General features: G+C 41.9%; 1 protein-coding gene across 1 annotated transcript in view; it reads right to left on the reverse strand.

The window, feature by feature from the left end:
- csmd3b (CUB and Sushi multiple domains 3b) overlaps positions 1-24,251 on the reverse strand; it is a 2,345,756-nt gene extending 2,321,505 nt beyond the window's left edge. Inside the window, exon 1 of the mRNA XM_063066157.1 lies at positions 24,107-24,251. Coding sequence (XP_062922227.1) covers positions 24,107-24,173 — 67 coding nt within the window. The 5' untranslated portion in view covers positions 24,174-24,251. The remainder of the gene's footprint in view (positions 1-24,106) is intronic.
- Positions 24,252-24,651: the final 400 nt, after the last annotated feature.

The following is a 24,651-nucleotide window of genomic DNA, read 5'->3' on the forward strand; positions in this document are numbered from 1 at the left end:
CACTGGCTTCTAGCTGCTCCTCTTGCAAAGTGTGATGAGTTTTGTGATTTTGAAGCCAAAACAGAATCACATATATCTTCTGAGAACCTTGATGATCTAACTGTCACATCAAGAAAGAACGTAATGCTGAGGCTTTGCAAAGCATTGGAGTATTGGAGCAATTTTGGACTCCTTTTCTAAGATAGGAGGTGCAGGTATTAGGGAGGGCCAGAAGAAGATTATCAGAATATTCCCAGGAATTAAAGGATTAATGTATGAGGAGCATTTGATGGCTTTGGGCCTGAACTCGTTGGAGTTTAGAAGAATGAGGGGGGCTCTCATTAAAACCTATTGAATGTTGAAAGGCTGAGACAGAGTGGATGTGAAGAGGATGTTTCCTATAGTAGGGGAGTCTAGAACCAGAAGTCACAGTCTCACAATAGAAAGATGTCCCTTAGAACATAGGTGAGGAGAAAATACTTGAGGCAGAGGGTACTGAATCTGTGGAATTCATTGCTACAGGGACTGTGGAGGCTAAGTCTTTGGATATTTTTAAAGGGAAGTCGATAGATTCTTGATTAGTAAGGGCATCAAAGGCTCTGGGGAGAAGGCAGCAGAATAGGGTTGAGAAAGATAACAAATCAGGTATAATGGAATGGCAAGACAGACTCAATGAGCCAATACTGCTCCTATGTCTTGTGGTTACCACTGAAACTCAGATTTACATTATCTTTCTACATAGTAATGCTGAACTTCTATATTATGTATGCATAATTATGACTGAGTAAAGCTAGGAGGAAAGGTTTGGAGAACGGAACCTCTGATATCACCGAATATTTATCAGTTCATTGAAATGCACCCATTCCTTTTAGGCTGCTTCTGCTGGGACTAGAACTTTGCAGATGCAAAAGTGACGAGGGATCTGATATAAACCATATAACAATTACAGCATGGAAACAGGCCATCTCGGCCTTTCTAGTCCATGCCAAGCTCTTACTCTCACCTAGTCCCACCGACCTGCACTCACACCATAACCCTCCATTCCTTTCTTGTCCATATAGTTGTCCAATTTAACGTTAAACGACAACATCGAACCTGCCTCAACCACTTCTGCTGGAAGCTCGTTCCACACAGCTACCACTCTCTGAGTAAAGAAGTTCCCCTTCATGTTACCCCTAAACTTTTGCCCTTTAACTCTCAACTATTGTCCTCTTGTTTGAATCTCCCCCACTCTCAATGGAAAAAGCCTATCCACATCAACTCTGTCTATCCCCCTCATAATTTTAAATACCTCTCTCAAGTTCCCCCTCAACCTTCTACGTTCCAAAGAATAAAGATCCAGGTCCCATCATGGTTCAGGTGGAGCCCGTCCCCTTGGTACACCTCCCTCTTTCCCCAATACGGGGGCCAATTTCCCATGAATTCAAACCCACTTCGCCCAAACCAATCCTTGACCCACGCATTTGACTCTCTAATCTTCTTGACTCTATGTCAATTTGCACGTGGCTCGGGTAGTAATCCAGAGATTACTACCCTTTTGGTTCTGCTCTTTAATTTAGTCACTAGCTGCTCAAATTCCCTCAGCAGAACTTCTTTCTCTATTCTACCTATGTAGAAATGGTTATAATGGATAACCATTTACAAATTTTTCACCCATACATTGAGCAATCTTTAAAGGAAGTTCCAAGTTACTGTAGCCTCTGCAGCTCTCTTTACCTAACCTACTCACGATTGTAATGAAGTCACTTTTATGGTTGTATTATGGCCTGGTATGGAAGCACCAATGCCCAGGAATGGAAAGTCTACAGAAAGTGATCAATACAGCCCAGTCCCTCACAGTCAAAGACCTCTCTAGCATTGAGCATACTTTCAAGGAAAGTTGCTACAAGAAAACAGCATCCATCATTAGGAAACCTCTCAATCCAGGATGTACCCCTTCCAACTTATGACCATCACATAGGAGGCTCAGAAGCTTAGGTTCCTCACTACCAGGTTCCGGAATAGTTATTACCCTGCAATCATTAGGCTCCTAAACCACCATGGACAACTTAACTCACTTCAACTCTCAATTGATTCCTGATATCCTTGGATATTTAATCCCCAATCCTGTCCACCCTGCAACCACATCTCTGTAATGGCCACTAAATCATACCCCCTTGTACTGATTTGTGCCAAAAGATCACTGACTTGTTTCAAATACTACGGGCATTCAAATAAAGTAGCCTTACACTCAATGTGTTTCTAAAATTTTGTAATCTTTTACTCTTTAACACTTGACTTTTCTTCACTCCACTCTTACTCTTCTCTTTTTTATCTTTTGCTTTCTCTTTAAATTTATCCACACTTTTCTTTTATACTTTTCCTATCCTTCTCTAATATATTGATCCCAGCACCCTACTATTTAGTTTAAAGCCCTATCCACAGCCTGAGTTATGTGATTCGCCAGGATCCAGGTCCCATCACGGTTCAGGTGGAGCCCGTCCCCTTGGTACAGCTCCCTCCTTCCCCAACATTGGTGCCAATTTCCCATGAATTCAAACCCACTTCTCCCACACCAATCTTTGACCCATGCATTTGACTCTCTAATCTTCTTGACTCTATGTTAATTTGCACGTGGCTCGGGTAGTAATCCAGAGATTACTACCTTTTTGGTTCTGCTCTTTAATTTAGTCACTAGCTGCTCAAATTCCCTCAGCAGAACTTCTTTCTTTATTCTACCTATGTTATTGGTACCCACATGGACCACGACATTTGGATGTTTCCCTGACCACTGCAAATTCCTCTGCAGGTCAGATAAGATGTCCCTAACCCAGGCACCAGGCAGGCAACACAGCATCTGGGATGCTCTATCCCTGTAACAGAGAACTCTGTCCATTCCCCGACTATACTATCCCCAATTACCACTACATTTCTCTTCTCCTCCCTCTTGAATGGCTCCCTGAACTATGGTGCCACAGTTAGGTTGCTCATCCTTCCTACAGCCCCCTCTCTCATCCACACAAGGAGCAAGAATCTCAGACCTGTTCGACAAGCTCGAGGGCCGAGGCTCCTCCAGCACTGTCTCCTGGATCCCGCTACCTGCTTCACTTGCAGTCCCTGACCACATACTGAATTTGAGGCAGCTAATCTAATGGGTGTGACTACCCCTGAAACAGAGAATACAGGAAACTCTCCCCATCCCTAATGTGCTGCAGTGTTCAAAGTTCATATTCCAGTTCATCAACTTTGAGCCCGAGTTCCTCGAGCAGCCAACACTTGCTGCAGATGTGGTCAACAGGAGCCACAGTGGGGTCCACCAACTCCCACATTATGCAGCTACAGCACATCATCTGATCCTGTATCATCCCTGCTTTATTTAGTTAGCTGTAATTTAGTGACTTTTTATTCAACCACTGCAAAGCCTTCCCTCTACTTGCCCGTGCCTCCTCACTGAAGTCTCTTGAGCCAAAACATCAAGTTCCCACTCTACACTGGTCCACTCACACAATGTGGCCACTCTGCTTTACTTTTATTTACTCCTGCTAATGAATCGTGAATCGATTGATCCTTCACGAATGCGCCAAGCCCCATGAAATGTTCCTTTTTAAAATTCTTCTCCTGGACTTGTGTGAAATTTGCTCTCTTTCTAAATTGGTTGGCCCGCCACTAATACGCCAAGCCCCGCAAAAAGCTCCTTTTTAAAATTATTGTCCCTGACCTGTGCAAAATTCTCTCTCTCTGAATTGATTGGTCTGCCGCGAATGCCTTTGTACTCTGAACTTATGATTCAGTATGTCAATGAAGGTCATGTAATATTTATCCACTGTGACAGAGATGATGGAAAATAAAGCTCTGTCAGCTTTACTCCAAAACTAATACCTCTGCAGAGTATTCACCAATGCAATTTTTGCAAATCAGGGATGGCAAACTTCTATGTGCCGAAGTTGGTGATAATATTTTGAAGTATTCTCTCACTGCTATGGTATATGTAAGCAGAGATTACCATTAATAAATGAATTAGTAACAATAATTCTAGACCTTTATAAGGAAGAAGGATGAGTCCAAAAGATATAAGAGCAAGATCAGGCCATTTGGACCATTGAGTCTTTCCACCATTTTATCATGGCGGATCTATTTCTCTCTCAGTCTCAATCTCCTACCTTCTCCCTATATCCCTTCATGCCCTGACTAATCAAGAGTCTATCAACCCCTGCCTTAAATATACATAAAGACCTGACCTCCACAGCTGCTTATGGCAAAAAAATTCCACAGATTCACCTTGCTCTGCTTAGAACAGAGATGAGATGAAATTCCTCCTCATCTCTGTTTTAAAAGGATGTCCCTCTATTCTGAGGCAGTGTGTTCTGGTTATAGACTCTTCCACCATAGGAAACATCCTCTCCACATCCACTTTATCAAAGCCTTTCAGAATTCGATAGGCTTGTAGCTTGTTAAGCAACCTCTTGTGTAGCACCTTGTCAAAGGCCTTCTGAAAATCCAAGTACACAACATCAACCAATTTTCCTTTGTCTAGCCTGCTTGTTATTTCTTCAAAGAATTCCAACAGATTTTTCAGGGAAGATTTTCACTTGAGGGCTATTTTGTCATGTGTTGCTTTAAACCACTGACCGATGTTTATCAACCAGCTACCTCATCTTCAGCACTTTCCAGATATTTCTTGCACTGAAATATGTGCAGCTCAGAACACTAGTCACACCATGCTCATTTTTGATTACTAACTTTGTCTGAGGTCTTACCCCAAAACCTCCCCACAAACTGTTCAGGCACTCTGGTTCTCATCCCCTACAACTCTAGTTTAAACCCCACCGTGCTGCATTAACAAACCTTCCCACTAGGATATTAGTGTCCCTCCAGTTCAGGTATAAACCGTCTGTTCTGCACAGGTACCACCTTCCCTGCAAGGGAGCCCAATGATCCAAAGATCTTACGTCCTCCCTCCTACATGAACTCCTTAGCCAAGTATTAAACTCTATACTCTTCCTAGTTCAGGCCCCACTAGCACATGGCATGGGTAGCAATCCTGAGATCACTACTCTGGAGGTCCTGTCCTTTAACTTTGCACCCAACTTCCTGAACTCCCTACACATAAAAACACAGAAACCCTTCAGCACATAACCCTTTGGCCCATAATGCTGTGCCGAACACAGAACCTCATCACTCCTCCTACCCATATCATTGGTACCGACATGGACAATGACCTCTGGCAGTTCACCCTCCCTCTAAGGTTACTGAGGACTCAGTCCTGCTGCTTATTTATGTGAATTTATTGGTTTTCTATTTATAAAAACGTTACAGAGACAACTTAAAGTAAATGAAGCAATCAAAAGAATCGTGGGGCGGCACTGCAAGCCACTTGCCAACAATATTTTTGCACGTGCCATCCTGGGCACACATGCAATTGGTTCTAGCTCCAAGTAATCACCAGTGACGAATGTATGCCAGGGGTTGTCTATCCAAGTTAACTTGTAATTTTTTTTGTTCCATGCATTTAACCATGCTGCCAGCTCAGTTTAAAATAATCACACTCAGGCAGGGTTCCTTCAGCAGCTGGAGAGACAAACGTCATCTAAGTGCTCTGAGCTATATCACAAAAGGTAAAATAACAATATGTTTTATTCATAGTACAACCTGGGGGCAAACTTTCATCTTCAGTACATATTTAAAAGCAAATCAGAAATCTGGACTGTAACTGAATCACTGATGAACACGAAGCTCTTGTCTGTGTGGTGTGGGAATGGTTGAGATAAATATAATCTATCCTTTTTCCATCACAAATGTTACCTCATATTATTAAAACAATATCAAAAATACATTCTAAACATGGCTTTCTATTAAATAACCAGTAGACAATGAAGCATTTCTTTCTTCAGGAAAACCCTGTTCAACAATTTTTCTCTCATCTCACCAAATACAAATACATCAAATAAATTAACAATGAATTTTTTACATGATTCCAACTGATCTCTTTTCTGTTTGATGTAATAGTATTGATAAAATGTTCAATCATCTTTACTTTCTCAGGAGGCTAAAAATTATTTTAGGAAGCCCCCTCGACCCTTATTTATTTTTATCAATGCACTATAGAAAGAAATTTATCTAGATGCATAGCACTTGGTATGGCAACTATTCTCTACATGACTGGAAGAGACTTCAGAGAGTTGTGGATTCAGCCCCCACAACCAGCCTACCCTTTATGGACTCTGTCTACTCTTTGCGCCGCCTCAGTGAAACAGCCAGGATAATCAAGGACTTCACCCACAGTCGACATACTTGCTTCTCCCCTCTTCCATCAAGCAGAAGCTACAAAAAACCTGAAAGCAGGTAACACCAGGTGCATCCAATATTTCAGTTAAAGTGTTGGATGAGCTACATGCCCCTCATAGAGGCGTGGTCATAATGAAAGCTTAGCTTGAAGCTTTGCCTGTGGCCTGGGATAGATCAGCAGATTGACCAGCTTGCCATGCACTGTTTGGGATGCTAACACATCCAGAAAATGGCAAAAGCAGCACCTCTCCACCAGGCAAATAGCCTGTACTGTCCTGGTAGAGGATTCATGTAGATTTCGCTGGACCATTCATGGGCACAAGTTTCTTGGTAGTAGTGCATGCAGCTATGAAGTAGCCAGAAGTGTTCCCAATAGCCTCCACTACAGCCTCACGCCCTGTTGATGTGTTTAGAGGCCTCTTCTCAAGAACTGGTGTTCCAGAACACTTGGTCAGTGACAATGATTAAATACAAAACTGGATCACTCTCCTACACGTTGGAGATTATGTCTGATGTCATCTGGAGATGACACACCAATCACTTGAGGAGGGCAGGCTCAATTACTGAGGTGAGAAACTTGGGGATGATAGGTGGAAAAGGTAAAGGTTGAAGAAGGAACCTGATAGGAGAGGAGCGTGGACCATGAGAAAAAGGGAAATAGGAGGGGCACCAGATGATGAGCATGTGAGGTGGATAGAAGGAATAAGAGGGGACTCAGAATGGTGATGGAAAAGTGAGAAGTGAGGGGGTCGGAGAAATTCCCACAAGTTAGAGAAATCAACGTTCATGCCAACAGGTTGGAGGCTGCCGAGATGAAATATGAGGAATTGCACCAGCTTGAGGGTGGCTTCATCACGGTAGTAGAGGAGGCCATGGACCGACATAGCCACTGTTATGTTTACTTTGCCCAGAATATCACTTGCAACCTGCAGTGTCCAAAACTTTTCATACAATTTGAACGACAGCTTTCAAAAAATGAAGTTCAACTTCAATCACCTGGTATTCTACTTTTATACAGAGTCTTCTATACGAAGGTTAACATTCCATTTAACTTATTGATTTTGTTTTCTGTATCTCTCCATGTCATATTCATGATCTGTGACCTCTTTTATGACCTCCAACTTTTCTATAGAATTACTGCTTTGCAAGTGTAGATTTGAAGAAAAGAGAATTCATCATCAAAGGCCCCCACCATCCAAGACACGTTCCACTCTCACTGCTATCAAGGAGGTACAGGAGCCTTAAGATGCAATACACCAGGTTCAGGAACACATATTACTCTAGAACCATTGGGCTCACAATACTGAATCTACTTTGACTTTGAATGGAGGGTTTATCAATACTTGAAAGGATTGCAAGAAGCTAAGAGTACATTTATAAGCAAGTTTAATATGTACTTTTAATTCCATTATTTAAATCATCAATGCAAATTATGAACAATGGGGAAAAACTCTTCTTGGGCTTCCAGCCAGGTACAGGTGTCGATTATTACCAACGCTTCAATGACAAATTCTGCATCATCATCAGAGATGTTGAAGAAGATGACAAAGTTTGTCATCAAAATGTTGGTTATAATCAATACCTGTACCCACTGGAAGTCCGAGAAGAGTTTAGTTGTTACATACACCGAAACAATGGCGTCATTGCACTGATAGAACACAACTCACTTTTCCCCTTCTGCAATGTCCAGTAATTATTCTTCACTCTTATTCCCCCTTCTTTCTGGCATGGCTCTGTCCATTTGAATCATATACTTTATTCTGTGTTACCTTTTTGAAGATATTTTATGACCATAAGACCTAGAAGCAGAATTAGTTCATTTGGCCCATTGATGTCTGCTCCTCCATTCAATCATGACTGATCCTTTCTTTCCCTCCTCAGTTCCACTCCTTGGCCTTCTCCCCATAACCTTTGATGCCATGTCCAATCAAGAGCCGATCAAGCTCTGCCTTAAATACCCTCAATGACCTGGCTTCCACAGCTGCCTATGCTAATAAATTCCACAAATTCACAACCCTCTGGCTAAAGAAATTTCTCCGCGTCTCTGTTTTAAATGGACGCCCCTCTATCCTGAGGCTGTTCCCTCTTGTCCTAGACTCCCCCACCATGAGAAGCATCTTCCATGTCTACCCTGTCTAGGCCTTTCAATATTTATATAACCATATAACAGTTACAGCATGGAAACAAGCCATCTTGGCCCTTCTAGTCCCTGAACTCCTACTCTCACCTAGTCCCACTGACCTGCACTCGGTCCATAACCCTCCATTCCCTTCCTTGACAACATATCTATCCAATTTAACTTTAAACGACAACATCGAACCTGCCTCAACCATTTCTATTGGAAGCTCGTTCCACAATACATCTGAGTAAAGCGGTTCCCCCTCATGTTACCCCTAAACTTTTTCCCTTTGAAAAGTTTCAAAGAGTTTCACCTCTCATCCTTCTAAATTCCAATGAGTAAACACCCAGAGCTATCAAACTTTCCTCACGTGATAACCCTTTCATTCCTAGAAGCACCCTTGTGAACCTCTTCTGAACCCTCTCCAATGCCAGCATATCTTTTCTTAGATGAAGAGCCCAAAACTGTTCACAACACTCAAGGTGAGGCCCCAACAGTGCCATATAAACTCCCGGCATCAAATGGTGAGCATTTGCCTTCCTCACCACTGACTCTACCTGCAGGTTAATGTTTAGGATGCTCTGCACAAGGATTCCCAAGTCCCTTTGCATCTCAGATTTTTGGATTGTCTCCCTGTTTGGAAAATAGTCCACACATTTATTTCTACTACCAAAGTGCATGACCATACATTTTTCAACGTTGTATTTCATTTGTCACTCTCTTGCCCATTCTCTTAATCTGTAGGGAATCTAGAAAAATTATATCTATTGACTTAGTTATTGAAATACAAACTGGAATAGGCCCTTCCACCCAGCAGCACCCGATTTAGCCCTAGGCTAATCACAAAACAATTTACAACCAGTATGACTTTGGATGGTGGGAGGAAACCAGAGCACCCAAAGGAAGTCAGCGTGGTCACGGGGAGAATGTACAAACTCCTTACAGACAGCAGCAGGAACTGATCCCAGGTCACTGGTACTGTGAACCTTTGTGCTAACCACTTCTATTTTACAAAACTATAAAAGTTTATTTACACAACAAATACACGAAGTACAAACATTAGGTATTTACAAGACAGTGCTAACCATTATACTTATCTGCCACCTTGCCCCTGCATTGGTGTTTAAACTGCACTGACATTCTCTTTCTGTAAAACATTCAAATGATCAATTTGGTTTATCAAGCAAGACATTTCCTTTTAACGTCTATGCAAATTATTCATTATTATGTTCTTGGTTTATAGACATTTTTTTTTCTACCAGCAATTTCAATATCTCCCCTGCGGCCACTGTTGAGTTGACTGGTCTATGGTTCACTGGACACATTCTATCTCACATCTTAAATCAAGATATAAAATTATATTTCAGCCTGTCCTCTAGCATTAACCTTTTCTCAAACAAATTAATACGCTCTTTCAATCGTGCCTCTGTTATCATGTCTCTAGATTATTTTATAATATGAGGGTTCAATACATCTGGAATATTGGTTCTTCCTTCTTCAGATTTGCCCAGTTGCATTCAGCTTTCTCCTCGTTTACTGTTAAATCTGTTTAAATTGTCTTTCACCAAATACTCTGATTTTGTCTGTCTCCTTGGTAAATCGGAACATTTACTTTTTCGTTCTTCATATGTGATTACATCCTATCCATCCTTTCACAATCCATTACCATCCTGATTATCATCTATAAGGTGCTACTTTATAAACTCAGTGCGATGGAGCCTGCAGATAAGGAGAAATACAGAACTGGTTTGAACTGAACTGAGCTAAACTGAATATGCCTGAACCTCTTTCAATGATTTGATGTTTTGTACTCTGTTTCAACTCTTCTTTTACCACATGTGTGATTTATTCATTTTTTGTGCAGTGGTGGTTTAATGTTTTTCTTTAAATGGGTTCCGTGGTTCTTTGTTTCATGGCTGTCTGTGGGAAGATGAATCTCAGGGTTGTTTACTGCAAACATACTTTGATAATAAATGTACTTTGAACCTTTGAGAAGACTGAAGGGATAACAAAATCACTGAAAAGTGCAGAAGAGAATAAGGGTTAAGAGCAGTTTTTTTTTAAACTTAAAGAAGGTAGAATGCAGTGTTAGGACTAGTTCTGAACTATATTTATAATTTGTAGCAACATGCACAAAATGCTGGAGGAACTCAACAGGTCAGGCAGCTTCTTTGGAGAAGAATAAACAGTCCGCATTTTGGGCCGAGACCCTTCATCAAGTGTGAGATGATGAATTTTGATACACTTGTCATCATTGGAGTGTCCTGGGTCAAGATCAAAGGTTAATTAGAAGCCTGGAAGTCAAGGGCCGATGGCTGCATACGTAGGTCTGCAAATTTGCAGGTCCTCTGGGAAAGCTGAAAGACCAATGTCTCTGAGTCCACTGGAACCAGAGGTCAAACACAGCCGGTCTGTCCTGGGGTTGGAGGTGTGTGTGTGTGTTGGAGGGGGTGGAAATGGAACTGGTTTTACTGTTGTTCTGTTATTGCTTGTGCTGTTCTGGTAAACATCATGGGCATTCTATTTCAGTGCAAAAAATGTGCGGTAATGCACGTGGTCTCCCCCCTGTAATCCTGAGGTTGTGTTGGTCGTTAATATAAATCTAAATCTGAAGGAGAGTGTTTCCATGCTGTACTTCTTCATAACCCTCTGGTTCATTAGTTCCTCACACATCTAGAAAGGAAGGATGCTTATGTGAGAATGCTGTTCTTGGACTACAGTTCAGCATTCAACACCATAATTCCCTCCAGGCTCGACAAGAAGTTCAGAGACCTCGACCTTCACCCTGCCTTGTGCAGCTGGATCCTGAACTACCCACCTGATTACCGGCAGGTGGTAACAGTGGGCTCCCCTACCTCTGCCCCTCTGACCCTCAAAACTGGTGCCCTTGAGGGCTGTGTCCTAAGCCACCTCCTTTACTCTCATGACTGTGTCGCCACCCACAGATCCAATCTGCCAATTAAATTTGCTGATGACACTACTCTGATTGCCTGATCTCAAATAATAATGAGGCAGCTGACAGAGAAGAAGTCATCAATGTGACACAGTGGTGTCGAGAAAACAATCTCTCCCTTAATGTCACAAAAACAAAGGAGCTGGTTGTGGACTACAGGAAGAATGGAGACATGGTCTGGGGTTGAGAGGGTGAACAGCTTTAAGTTCCTCGGCATACACATCACCGAGGATCTCAAGTGGTCTGTACAATCCTGCAGTGCGGTGAAAAAGGCACAACAGCACCTCTTTCACCTCAGACGGTTAAAGAAGTTTGGTATAGGCCCCCAAATCCTAAGAGCTTTCTACAGGGGCACAATTGAGAGCTTCCTGACTGGCTGCATCACTGCCTGGTATGGGAACTGTACTTCCCTGAATCGCAGGACTCTGCAGAGAGTAGTTCAGACAGCCCAGCAAATCTGTAGACATGAACTTCCCACTATTCAGGACATTTACAAAGAGAAGAGTGTAAAAAAGGCCCAATGGATCACTGGAGACCCGAGTCACGACAACCACATCCGGGAAATGGTACTGCAGCATAAAAGCCAGGACCAACAGGCTCCGGGACAGCTTCTTCCACCAGGCCATCAGACTGATTAACTCACACTGACACAACTGTATTTCTATATTATATTGACCATCCTGTTGTACATATTATTTATTATAAGTTACTATAAATTGCACATTGCACACTTAGATGGAGAGGTAATGTAAAGATGTTTAATCCTCATGTATATGAAGGATATAAATAATAAAGTCAATTCAATTTAATTCTTCAAATTACCAGCACAAATTCACCATTTAGAAAGCTTGCACACTGGACAAGGAAGTAGCAAGTAATTTTATCATAGGAAATGTTGTCGGGAAAATAGAAACAACCTACAGATTAAAAAATTAAAAGAAAACACTAAGGGAAGAAATCAAAGAGAACAAGAGATAGAAATAAATAAATTATGAAAACCAACTTTAGTAAAGTATCAAGTTTGGTTTCAAAGTGCTAGGATTGATTTCTAACAGAATGGAACTGATGCCAAGCCACAGGCAGACTCCACTTAAGAGTTCAGTGTGAGTCGCAGGAAGAAGCAGGAGAACACGCAATAAAGAAATGTAGAGACTCCAGTAAAAGCAAAAGCGGAATGAATAATGGTGGCATGACAACTGAGTGACTGCAGTTTTCAGGAAATATCAAACCAATTGAGGCATTTTTCACTTGGAAAGAGGTGATATTCCATTGGGCATTTTTCAAATGGAGGAGGGCTTATTCACAGTAGATGTTAACTGAAAGTCTTCATTTCTTCAAAGGTAGGGAACATAAATGTAAAATAGTTGCCAATAAATTCAGCTGTAAGATAAGCAGAAAATTCTCTACTCATAGTGTAGGTTGAATTTACTGTACAATTTTTTTTTTACCAGAGAGAGCAGTTACAATCATAGGACAAAGGGCAGAGTTAGGCCATGCAGCCCATTTCTGCCCAATAGCTGCTCTGCCCAATCCATCACGGCTGATTTACTATCCCTCCCAGCCCTATTCTCCTGCCTTCTCCCCATAGCCTTTGACGCCCTTACTAACCAAGATCCTATATCCAATGACTTGGTTTCCACAGCCAACTATGGCAATGAATTCCACACATGCACAACCCTCTCACTAAAGAAATTCCTCCTTATCTCTGTGGAGGAAATTATCATAGATTCTTTCAGAAGGAAACTGGAAAGAAATTTATTACATATTTCTACTACAAGGAAAAAATTTAAATTGGGAAGAATAAATACAAATATCACACCAATGAATGGTGTGGAAAATTTAAAGAGCCATACCAAAACATTAGAAATTACAAATCAAAACTTGGGGATCAGTTACGATCACAGTTTTGTCTTACATTTCTATATCAAGGCATCAGAATTCATAGATTAGAAAGATTAACTTTATTTGTCACATGTACGTTGAAATATACAATGCAATGCGTTATTTGTGTCAAATCAACTCAGTGACAATTGTGCTGAGTCAGTCACCACACTTCAGGCAGCATCATAACATGGCCACAACTCACTAACCCTAACCCATACATCTTTGGAACGTGGAGGAAACCGGACTACCTGGAAGAAACTCGCATGGTCACAGGGAGAATTTGGGAACTCCTTACAAGCAGCAGTGAGAATGAAACTCCAATCTTACAACTGGTATTGTAAAATGTGATGTGCTAACAGTGCTGCTCAGAAAAGAAATTAACGTAACGTACTCAAAGCACAAAAAAAAATCTATTTTCTTGTGCTGCTATTCTTCATTATGCTGAGTAAGGAGTAAAAGGTATATAAATTACACTAAAAGGAGTGTGCTGTTCCTTTTATTAAAATGTATAAATGCCATAATCAGAATGACATATGAAGTTTGACTTCATTAGATAAACAGATGGAATTGTACGATGATATGACAGTGACATAATCCTGATGTTAATAACTTCCCAGAACATCTCAAGAAGTCAAGCAAATAGGATTAAGCTCTTTTGGAATAAATGGGATAATACTCGATATCTCTCAAACATACCACAGGGTTGCAATTATTTTATGCATGATCTCCTGGAGATGTATAATTTTACTCCTATTTGTAACATAATGCATGTCAACTGCAATCTGCAACATGTCAGAAAGAATTACCTTCAGTAGATGAACGTGTCTATCAGAATATAAATTCCAATCAATAAAACATCCTTGTTCAAATGTTAATGTTTTATGCCGATTTATAGGATACAACCTGAAGAAGGTATGGATATAATTATAGAGAAATTTTATAGAAAGGTGTTCAGGTATTGTGCATTAAAGTCCTTATAAATTTCTTTTTTATGCTTTTTGAATGTTATTGATGCATGTGTTGGCACGTGGCCAAGTGGTTAAGGCCTTGGTCTAGTGATCTGAAGGTCGCTAGTTCAAGCCTTGGCTGAGGCACTTAACCACACATTGCTCTGCGATGACACTGGTGCCAAGCTGTATGGGTCCTAATGCCCTTCTCTTGGACAACATTGGTGGCGTGGAGAGGGGAGACTTGCAGCACGGGCAACTGCTGGTCTTCCATACAACCGTGCCCAGGCTTGTGCCCTGGAAACCTTCCAAAGGCACAAATCCATGGTCTCATGAGACTGACGGAGGCCTACAAGGATGCACAGAATTTGCTTCGTAAGACATCGGAGCAGAATTGGGCCATTTAAACTGTCAAGTCTGTTCAGCCATTCCATTATAGAGTCATAAGTCATAGAGAAGCACAGCAAAGAAACAAGCCCTTTGGCCCATCTAGTCCATACTAAAACTATTTAACCTGCCAGCTCCCATTGATCTCCCTTAAACCATGACCTCTGGTTGTAGTCCCACCCATTCTCAGCGGGAAAAGCCTGCTTGCAGAATAGCTGATATAATTTCCCTCTCAACCTGATTCTCTGCCTTCTCCCCATAAGCTTTATGCACCTATCAACCTCCCTTTTAAATTTACCCAATAACATGGCTTCCACAGCCACCTGTGGCAATAAATCCACAGATTCGCCAACCCTTATCAAAATTAATTTCTCCTTATCTCTGCTCTAAAAGCACAGTAGATCTGCCTTCAGTATGAAGGTAGATCTGAACTGCCTGGTTGTATGCCAATAAGTCCTCTTGGAAAGAATATACAGTTTCTTCCATCTTATTTTTTTTATTCATACTGTGTGGGTGTAGTCAGCTTAAAATTATTAATGTGTGAAACGCATGAATATTATAAAATCATCTTTAGTCTTAATCTTTATGTCAGGGTTCTACCTGTCCAGCTGTTAGATTTAATACTGAATGCAAACTCATAAGAATTAAAACAAAATACAATGCAACACTTAATAGCTAAAAGTAAAACTGAAAGACATATTCATTTTCAGAAGTGATGTCAATTACAAACAAAAGCATAAAATTAAATGTTTTAATAAAATTGTGAGTCTGTTTAAAATGAAATTCCCTGCTATGGATTGGAACAGGCTTTCATTTATGTTAATTCTTGCTTGTCAAATTACACTCAGTGGCCACTTTATTCAGTACGTCCCTACATCTGCCCATTAAGGCAAATATTTCATCAGCCAATCATGCAGCAGCAACTCAATGCATAAGAGCATGCAGATGTGGTCAAGAGGTTCAGTTGTTGTTCACACCAAACATCAGGATGGGAATGAAATGTGATCTAAGTGACTTTGACGGTAGAATGATTATTGGTGCCAGATGGAATGGTTTGAGTATCTCCTGGGATTTTCATTCTCTGGAGTCTCTATAGTTTACAGAGAATGGGGCAAAAACATGAAGTATCTAGTGAGCAGTAGTTTTGTAGGTGAAAACTCCTTGTTAATGAGAGACTTCAAATGACAATGGCCAGACAGGTTGAAGCTGACAGGAAGGCGACAGTAACTCAAATAACCTCATTTTACAACAGTGGTGTGCAGAAGCACATCTCTGAAGAAGAGTAAGACACATCAAACCTTGAAGATGGGTTACAGCAGCAGGAGTCCATGAACATACACTCAGTGTAAAAGTAATCCAGCAAAAGTGACAATGCTATTATGTACTTTTTGCTCTCTTCAAGTGCCCTTTTGACTTTCTACATCTCTGACATTCAACCTCAATAAAAGACACTTAAAATTTATGCCATTTCTATCAGGATCACTTGACTTCATCACGAAATCATTCCAAATAATGTTTCACCCTTCAGCTTGATAAAATATTGAGATGATATAGAATGTTACCATAACATTGGTAAAGCGATTGAACAGAACTGTACCTTTGTGTGAAATTTATTCAAGTACATGATTCCTTAAGGTTGTCCTAGCCACGGATGGGGTAATGGGGATAAACTCCCACTATCTATTAAATGTTCCCAGTGGTGTGTTTCCCAAATAGCCTCTGACAGCCAGGTCCAGCTCTTGGCCTTCATGTGTGAATTAGCCCAGTGGAACTGTTTCTACTGACAGGAGAAGGGACAAAGGCGGGTTACTGGTGCCTTAAAACCAGTCGTTTCTGGCCGATGAGGCTTGTTAGCTCTGGTTGGCAGCTCATCTAGGAGAGGGAAAACTCTGATCTCAAACCTCCACTGCCTTGAGGTTATACTCATTCATGAGGAAGGCTTCAGTAATAAACCCCGAGGGAAAAGTCCTGAGCTGGATTCTCTACGGTGCTCATATGTTGAACTCAAAGTTGTCTGGCAACTGTTGCAAAGCTGTTGGTGCCAAACTGCATCAGTCTCTGAAATTCCTTTGGATTCATCAGCTGTGTGAAGAAGGGGAGCCGGCTGCATGGGCAACCACCTGCTCTCCATAGAGTGCTGACATGGCTTGTGTATCACATAGACAGCCAGGACAAAATATCAATGCTCCATGGTCGACCTCAACCAACCATCCAATGCTGGGGCGGTGGGGGGGGGGGGGGCGGGGGGTGTGGAGGCAGGAAAGGGAAAAAGGCTCATGCACGAACGTGCGTTATCAGAACCCTTTCGAAATGGAGAGGAGCTAAAAGGACACATGAGCATAGAGAATTAATACAAATGTGTATGTGAGACTAATTCAGAGCCTTCAATGAAGTGGGTGAGGTGGAAAAAGCAGGTTCACGTTATGTTACATTGTAATTTGTAGAGAGTATCAAAATTTAAAGGAGGTCACAAATATGGTATTGCTTTGCACTGTTGTAACTATATGTTATAATTATGTGGTTTTTTGTTAGTTTTTAAGTTGGATTATCATGTGTTTCTGTGATATCATTCTGGAAAAACATTGTATCATTTCTTAATGCATGCATTACTAAGTGACAATAAAAGAGGACTGCATGTCCTCATAATCTAATCTAATCTAATACAGTGTGGATTAAGATTTACAGGGAAATTTACGGGGACCCCATCACGCAGAACAAGCCTGTTCTCATTGCTACCATCAGGAAAGAGTACAGGAGCCTGAAGGCACTACCAGTGATTCAAGAACAGCTTCTTTCCCTATGCCATCTGACTTCTGAATGGATATTGAATCCATGAACACTACCTCACTACATTTTTAAATTTTATTTCTGCACGACTTATTAAACTTGATTTTGGTTCTGATTCTGATTCTGAAATTTATAAACGGGATCAAAGATGTGGAAAATTGTTGGGGTCAATGGGGTCTGAATATATAGGTTCTATTGTAGCATCCTTGTTAGTGGGAGTGTATAAATATCAAGTGAATCTTTGAAAAGTAACCACCTATTCTAAACTGACCAGGCTCTTCATGAACTTGGGAAATTTTCTTTAATCATCAACATAATTCAGAATGGAAATCAGTATTATCACATCCCAGTTCAATGAATTTTTCAGACAGAAAGATAATTAAGGAGCATTTTGCAATTATAACTCATTTTAATTGTTTTAATTATTGTAATCATCAAGTGAAAAGAGAGAATGGAATCAAAACTTCCAATCATGGATTGTTGCCAGTAAATCAAAATACTACAGTTTCATTTAGAATCAGAGTCATGGAAAAGTACAACACAGAAACAAACCATTTGGCCCTTCTAGTCTGTGCTGAACCATTTAAACTGCTTACTCCCGTTGACCTACACCCAGACTATGGCCTACTGCACATCTAGCCAAACTTCACTTAAACATTAAAATTGAACTTATATGCACCACTTGTGTTGGCAGCTCATTCCATAATCTCACCAACCTCTGAGTGAAGAAGTTTCCCCTCATGGTCCGCTTAACCATTTCACTTTTCACCCTTAACCCAAGACCTCTACTTATTCCACCCAACCTCAGGGGAAAAAGCCTGCTTGTATTTACCCTATATATAGCCCTCGTAATTTTGTATGCCTCTATCAAATCTCCTTTCAATCTTCCATGCTTCAACACCTATCGTGTGCTAAGTTCACATACCCCTCAATTTCTCAATTTTCTCAATATTCTTATTTATTTTTATTGTGATACAGCACAGAATTCGCCCTTCCAGCCCTTGGAGCTATGCTGCCCATCAACCCTTGACTTAACCCCAGACTAATCACAGGACAGCTTACCTACCAAAATGTTATGTCTTTGGACTGTGGTGGGAAACCGGATCACCTAGAGAAAACCCACACAGTCATAGGGAGAACGTACAAACTTCTTACAGGCAGCGGAAGAAATTGACCCCAGTTCGTTGGTACTGTAAAGCATTCTGATAACCATTAAACTACAATGCTGCCCTATACAGTACATCTAATGTCTAGCCTCCACCACCTTAGGGGCAGAGAATTCCAGAGATCAACTACCCATGTGAGAAGGAATTTCCACATCCCTCTATTATAAACACCAGCCTCTTATTTTGTAAATATGGCTCTTTGCCTGTGACTCTCTCACTACTGGCAACATGCCAACATTAACCTTATCAAGCTCCCTTGGCCTTACATATTTGAATAAGATCGTCCTTTTTTTTATAATCTCTGAAGAAAACAAATTTGAATAGTTTCACTTCTCTTGGTGAAGTTCAAAGTTCAAAATTCAAGGTAAATTTAGTATCAAAGTTTCTGCATCCTACCCTGGGATTCATTTTCTTACGGGCATTCATGGTAGAACAAAGAATCATAATAGAATCAATGGAAAACTACGCACAAAACTGACAACCAATGTGCAAAAGAAGACAAGCTGTGCTAATACAAAAAATAGAAACAAATACTAGTAAATCAACATATACAGTACAGTGCAAGAGTCTTAGGTGCATATATATAGCTAGACCTTTGCACAGTATTGTAATAATTTTATATATTGCACTGTACTGTTGCCACAAAACAAAACAAATTTCATGACACGTGTGAGTGGTGACCTGATTCTGATATGGGTCTCTATTGTGGACTGAGAATGGAAAGAGAAAGGGAGAGGGGAAGAATACAATCTCAAACGTAGATTGTATTATTGTTTTCAAATAGCTTTGTCTTGTGTGCTAATATGTTACATTACAGAAAAATTAACTTCTATGAGTAGAATACATTATCAAAACACGTCCATGTGAAAGCAGGTATTACTGCTCGAGGACGGCAAGGAAAGAGTTAGTGATGGCAAGGAGCGATAATACTATTGGGAAAGAATTTTTAGTAAGGGCTTTGACATGTAGGTGTGTACTTATTTGGGTAGGAGCATCTGTTCTCAGGATAACCATATAACTATATTACAACCATAGGATGTAATACGTTATCGATTAGTATCCGCCGGCTTACACAACTGAACATACAACGAATGATGCTGGTGATGGACAAGGATAAAGATGCTGTATCCGCTTCTATTGCTGTATCAGCTGTAGGCATTCACCGTTGAGTAGCACTGGTGAATAATACTGAGACTTGTAAGTATTCGCACACACACACGGCTAATTGACTATGTTCCTCCAAGTCCCATTTCACAGCAGTGGATTGGTTAGAAGACTGAAAGTCGACCGTAAATCATCTGTAAGATTGGTGGCAATTCAAAAATTTGAAGATGAAATCTTAGTTTGTCGGATTCCAGGTCCTTCCTGGCGAAAGGGCGAAAGCAAGCTGTCCGGTGTCTGCGAATATCTCAGTTGCAAAATGCGTCAAAAGCCCCTTGGCTCGGTGGCCACGAAGCTGCCACCGGTGTGCCAGTCTGTCATATATCTGCTTCCTTCTCTTTCCACACACATTCGCCAGGTGATCTGCTGGTCTCAGCGCAAACGCCAGCAGCTTGGGAAGCCACACTGAGTTGATCGGAGTGGAACAGCAGCTTCCAGCCGACAGGACAGTGAAGATAAAAATCGCCGCGCTGCTACAGAGCTGAAGAAGACAAGTCCCAGCCCTATTAGTCAAACTGTTGATGACTGCGTTAGCTTCATGCGCAGGGTGTTTGATCTCTGTCAAGACAGGCATGAGGTGGTTTCCCAGGTGACGGGTCGATCAGTAGACAGTGGGTATCGCTGGGTGAAGATTCTCCCGCCGCCCTGTCGCTCTGATCCGTACCAGTCTTGGAACCAGTTCTCCCCCTCTCCTGGGCGGAGTCGGGGGAATGGAGATCGCTTGCTCTAGATGGATTCCTCAGTCTGTCAATGTCAGTTAGCGTCCATGCACTGTGAAGGGAGATTAGATCCAGCTTTGCCTTTATCTCGGTATTCCTTTCCCTCGGTAGACAAATTCCTTGATATTGCGACCCAGCCGAAGACTGATGCAAAACACCTGGCGTTCCTTTTGGTAAAATTGTAATCCATTTTCTGTGGGCTCCTTGGGAAAATGAAACTAGATGGCCACCGTTCCGAAGGGGGCCAAGCCATGAATGCATGTAACAGGTGTTTCAAGATCACCGCCTCTGTAATAAACCTGCAACTCATTCATGGTTGTTAGCAAAGCATTCTCACTCTCGACCTATGTGTACTGGTGTATTCCTCAAGACAAAAAGTGATACAGTTGTCTAAAACCCCCACTCACTCGTCGCTAAACGAGACTATGCGTGAAATCCGAAACAACGGCGCACGGTGAAGCTCCCGAAAGCAGCGACAACGGAAATCACCGCTGCCTTCACCGGCTGTGCGCATCACACTATAAGTGTGTCACAGATTCCGTTTCAATGTCCTAGTTCCAGCCTAGACTTATATTTTCTTTAGTTTATAACCTTCATTCAATCCCTTGCTTAATGATTCTACCTGAGGAATTATAGGTTCATTTTTCCACATAATAACGTACCTGGCTGCCTCTTGAATCTTTTACTAATATTCTCGTTCACTGTGTTTGCGATTGCATGGGGGTGCGAGTGATCTTGCACCCGAGTTTTTCTTATGAGCGGAGGCGCATGCAGAAGTTTTATGTTTATGGGTAAGTAGCGAGCATCTCGGCAGCTGTATGCTGCATGATAGACAGTCGGCACACTGTAAATTTCCATTTGGGCTCCTGAGTATGTGTGCGTATCGGTGAAGACTAGGAATTATAAATATTTATTGAAATAGTCAACGGGCACGCCAGGTTCATCATTTGCCAGGGAATCAGTTGCTTTCTTTTAAAATTTTAATATTTTAAGAATAATTTATATTCATTTTTAAAGAGGAATTATTATCTCTAGAGCGAGCAAGAAGATATACACGGGAAGATTATAAACTAAAAGAGTAGAACTTAATGTTGAGGGGTGGGGGAGTTTAAAGGTCAAGATATATTTTACGCAGAGAGTGGTAAGTGCCTGCAATGGGATACCAGGGGTAGCAGTGGAAGCGGAGAGTTTGATGGACTTTAACAAACACGAGAAAATCTGCAGATGCTGGGAATCCAAAGCAACACACACACAATGCTGGAGGAACTCAGCAGGCGCCACGCAGCATCTACAGAAAAGTGCAAACATCAGTGCCCAAGGGTCTCAGCCCGAAAGGTTGACTGTTTACTCTTTTCCATAGATGCTGCCTGACCTGCTGAGCTCCTCCAGCATCTTGTTGATGGGTTTTAAGATCCTTTTAGATTGGCACGTGAACACGAAGAGAATGGAGGGACGTGGATGCTACGTAGAAGTATATTTAGTATAAATTAACATCGAGATCGGCAGAACAATGTGGGCCGAGCGGCTTGACCTGTGCTGTACTGTTCTGTGAAACGCGAGTAGCACGACCTCTTCAAACCATTCCTTCACCAGCGGACGCCTGGTTAAAACCGAAATCATTACTGAGTTCCCTTTCCTATTTTAAGTTGTCTTCGGAGGAAACTTTAAGGGGAAGCTTGGTTACCTTCTATGGTTGGAACTGTAGGTGATGATGTGGGGTGTGGAGTGGGTGGGAGCTGTGGATACTGGCGGCTTCTATCCTATGTAATTACGTGAACCAGTAATAGGGACCGGCTGAGTCACAATGGTGCCTCCAAGCGAACATCTTTTAGAAGCAATTGTTCTATAACTCAGCATCCCTTTGGCGACTTCAACCTTAGAGCCGGGTGTAGAAGAGATATATCTTCTGCACTACCGAGAGCGAAATAGAGTCTGTTAGACACCTAACTTGCTGCAGCTCCTGATTTTAACCAGGGGATAAATAGATACCCAACGTCGTTGACCCGTACCTCAAAAACACACATGGCCACCTAGAAATGGTTTCGCACAATTATTTATCTTGTCACCTGTCAAGGCATCGTTGCAAGAGTGTTTTTTTAAAAAAAATAATAAACAGGTATAAAAACCGGCGGACAGCTCTATCTACATTAAACATCCGCAAGAAATTATTCGCCAAAAGATTTACCCTTCCTTCCTCGTCTCCTCCACTATCTTTCCCTATTGTAAACTCTGGATTTAAAAGTTCAGTTGCGTTCCAATAGCATGCGGAGATGCGTTGCCATAATTTGTTGCCATAATTTGATGCCACCCGCACCCCACCCTCCGCCCCGCAGACACTGGTCTCCCCAATCCCAAAGTATGCGTGGAACCCGGATTGACAGCGATGAAAGGCAAATTCGCTGCTTTATTCCCTGCGAGAGCCAGCTGCAAGCATCACAATAACCCGCTTTATACAGAAACAACTTGAATCCAGTTCAAGACGATGCCCCTTGTGCCAAGAGCGAGAGAGAAAGAGAAATCCCAAGCACAGTTAATTGAAACCGAGCCTTGAGCAGGACCTGGCTATCACAAACCAGAAAGGGGACCTGAGAATCTCAAAAGCCTCCCAGATGAAAATATTTGAAAACCTAGATTCCCCGACTCCTGCAGCTAGACATGCAAAGAAAATACAGCGAAGCTTTGATCATTTCTGTCCCCTGATTCTTCCACTTATTTTTCCCAGGAAAAAGCGGACTGAAGAAATATGATAATCTGAATGACCACCACTCATAATAAGAAACCAAAGTTTTTTTTTATTGCAGTTTCTGTTGCTGTCATAACCACGACAAAATCCAAGTTTAAATAAAGGGAACAGAGCCTACTGTAATGTTAGACAGATCTACGTTTCAATTTCTGGAACCCGCACATGTATATTGAGCAATGAACTACAGCCCCCCCACCCACCCCCCCATTCACAGTCTCTGTTTAAGGACTAGACTTTTCAAGCCTCGATTCGGCGACTCCTCATCTTGTTCCATTAATTCATGTCACCTTACGCTTGTATCAATACCGCTCGACTGCCAGAAAGGAGATCTAAACACGTCTCATTAAAGAAGGCTGAAGCAATTTGTATGAATCGCGATGTGTAACTGAGCCCTCCCTTCCTTCTCTCTCTCTCTCTCTCTCTCTCTCTCTATTATATATATATTTTTGAATGTATCCTCCACCATCACATTTATCCGCCGCTGTATCTTTTCGAACATGAAAGTGGAGCTTCGTGCAAAATTTGACCGAAAACAACCCCCTCTCCCATCAGTTCCCAAATTGGATGTTACACGCGTCAGTAATTAAATGGTGTAAATGATGCATCACCACAGTAAACCGTCATTAAGCGTTTTAACCCAGGAAATCCCCCCCCCCAATTCCCCTCCCTCCCCTCAAATGCCTGCTAGCCGGGTTCTGATAACAGGCTGCACGAAATTCAAATAGTTAAGGGATATATGAGGCAACTCACGTATCCGACTGAGCATTCTGCAAGAATATTTATTGAGCCTAAGCCCGATTACTGCATTGAACGCTAGCCCTGGAAATTGGAATGCATTCTGCCAGCTTCCTAACATCTCAAAAATCCCCACACACATCTCTCCACTTCCTCATTTTTCCTCTCATTCGGCGCAAGTGGATTCCTCGACCCCTTGTGTCTGAGGGATTTGGGGCTGAGGGTCGGGGGGTGGGGAGAGAATAAAAAGTGAAAGACCTACCTTCCACACATGTGATCGTCAATAAAAAGACAAGGTATGAAAATATAACTCCACTTTGCGTGTCCATTGCCTTCCCGAGAAAAGAGAGTCCGTGCCTGCAGCATTTAGTGCATCCAGTCCGAAAAATGGTTGTCAGCGAATCTTGAGTCGAAATCCCCTGTATTTTGCAGTTCGATTTCATACCGGTTGTAATTATGTGTGTGTGTGTGTGTGTGTGTGTGTGTGTGTGTGTGTGTGTGAGAGAGAGAGTGTGTGTGAATGTGCGCGCGTGTGTGTGTGTGTGTGTGTGTGTGTGTTTGCGCGCGTGTGTGTATGTGCGCGTGTGTATGTGTGCGTGTGTGTGTGTGTGTGTGTGTGTGCGTGTGTGTGTGTGTGTGTGTGTGTGTGTGTGCGCGCGCGTGTGTTGTAGTGTGGTGGTGGTGGTGGCGGTGGTGGTGGTGGTGGTGTGTGTGTGTGTGTGTGTGTGTGTGTGTGTGTCGCCGATCAGTTTTGCTTGTGGGTCCACGGAGCTCCAACACTACTGCGAGTGAATGTGTTCAGGAATA

The sequence above is a fragment of the Mobula hypostoma genome, chromosome 1, assembly GCF_963921235.1.
Source record: "Mobula hypostoma chromosome 1, sMobHyp1.1, whole genome shotgun sequence".
Taxonomy (NCBI): Eukaryota; Metazoa; Chordata; class Chondrichthyes; order Myliobatiformes; family Myliobatidae; genus Mobula; species Mobula hypostoma.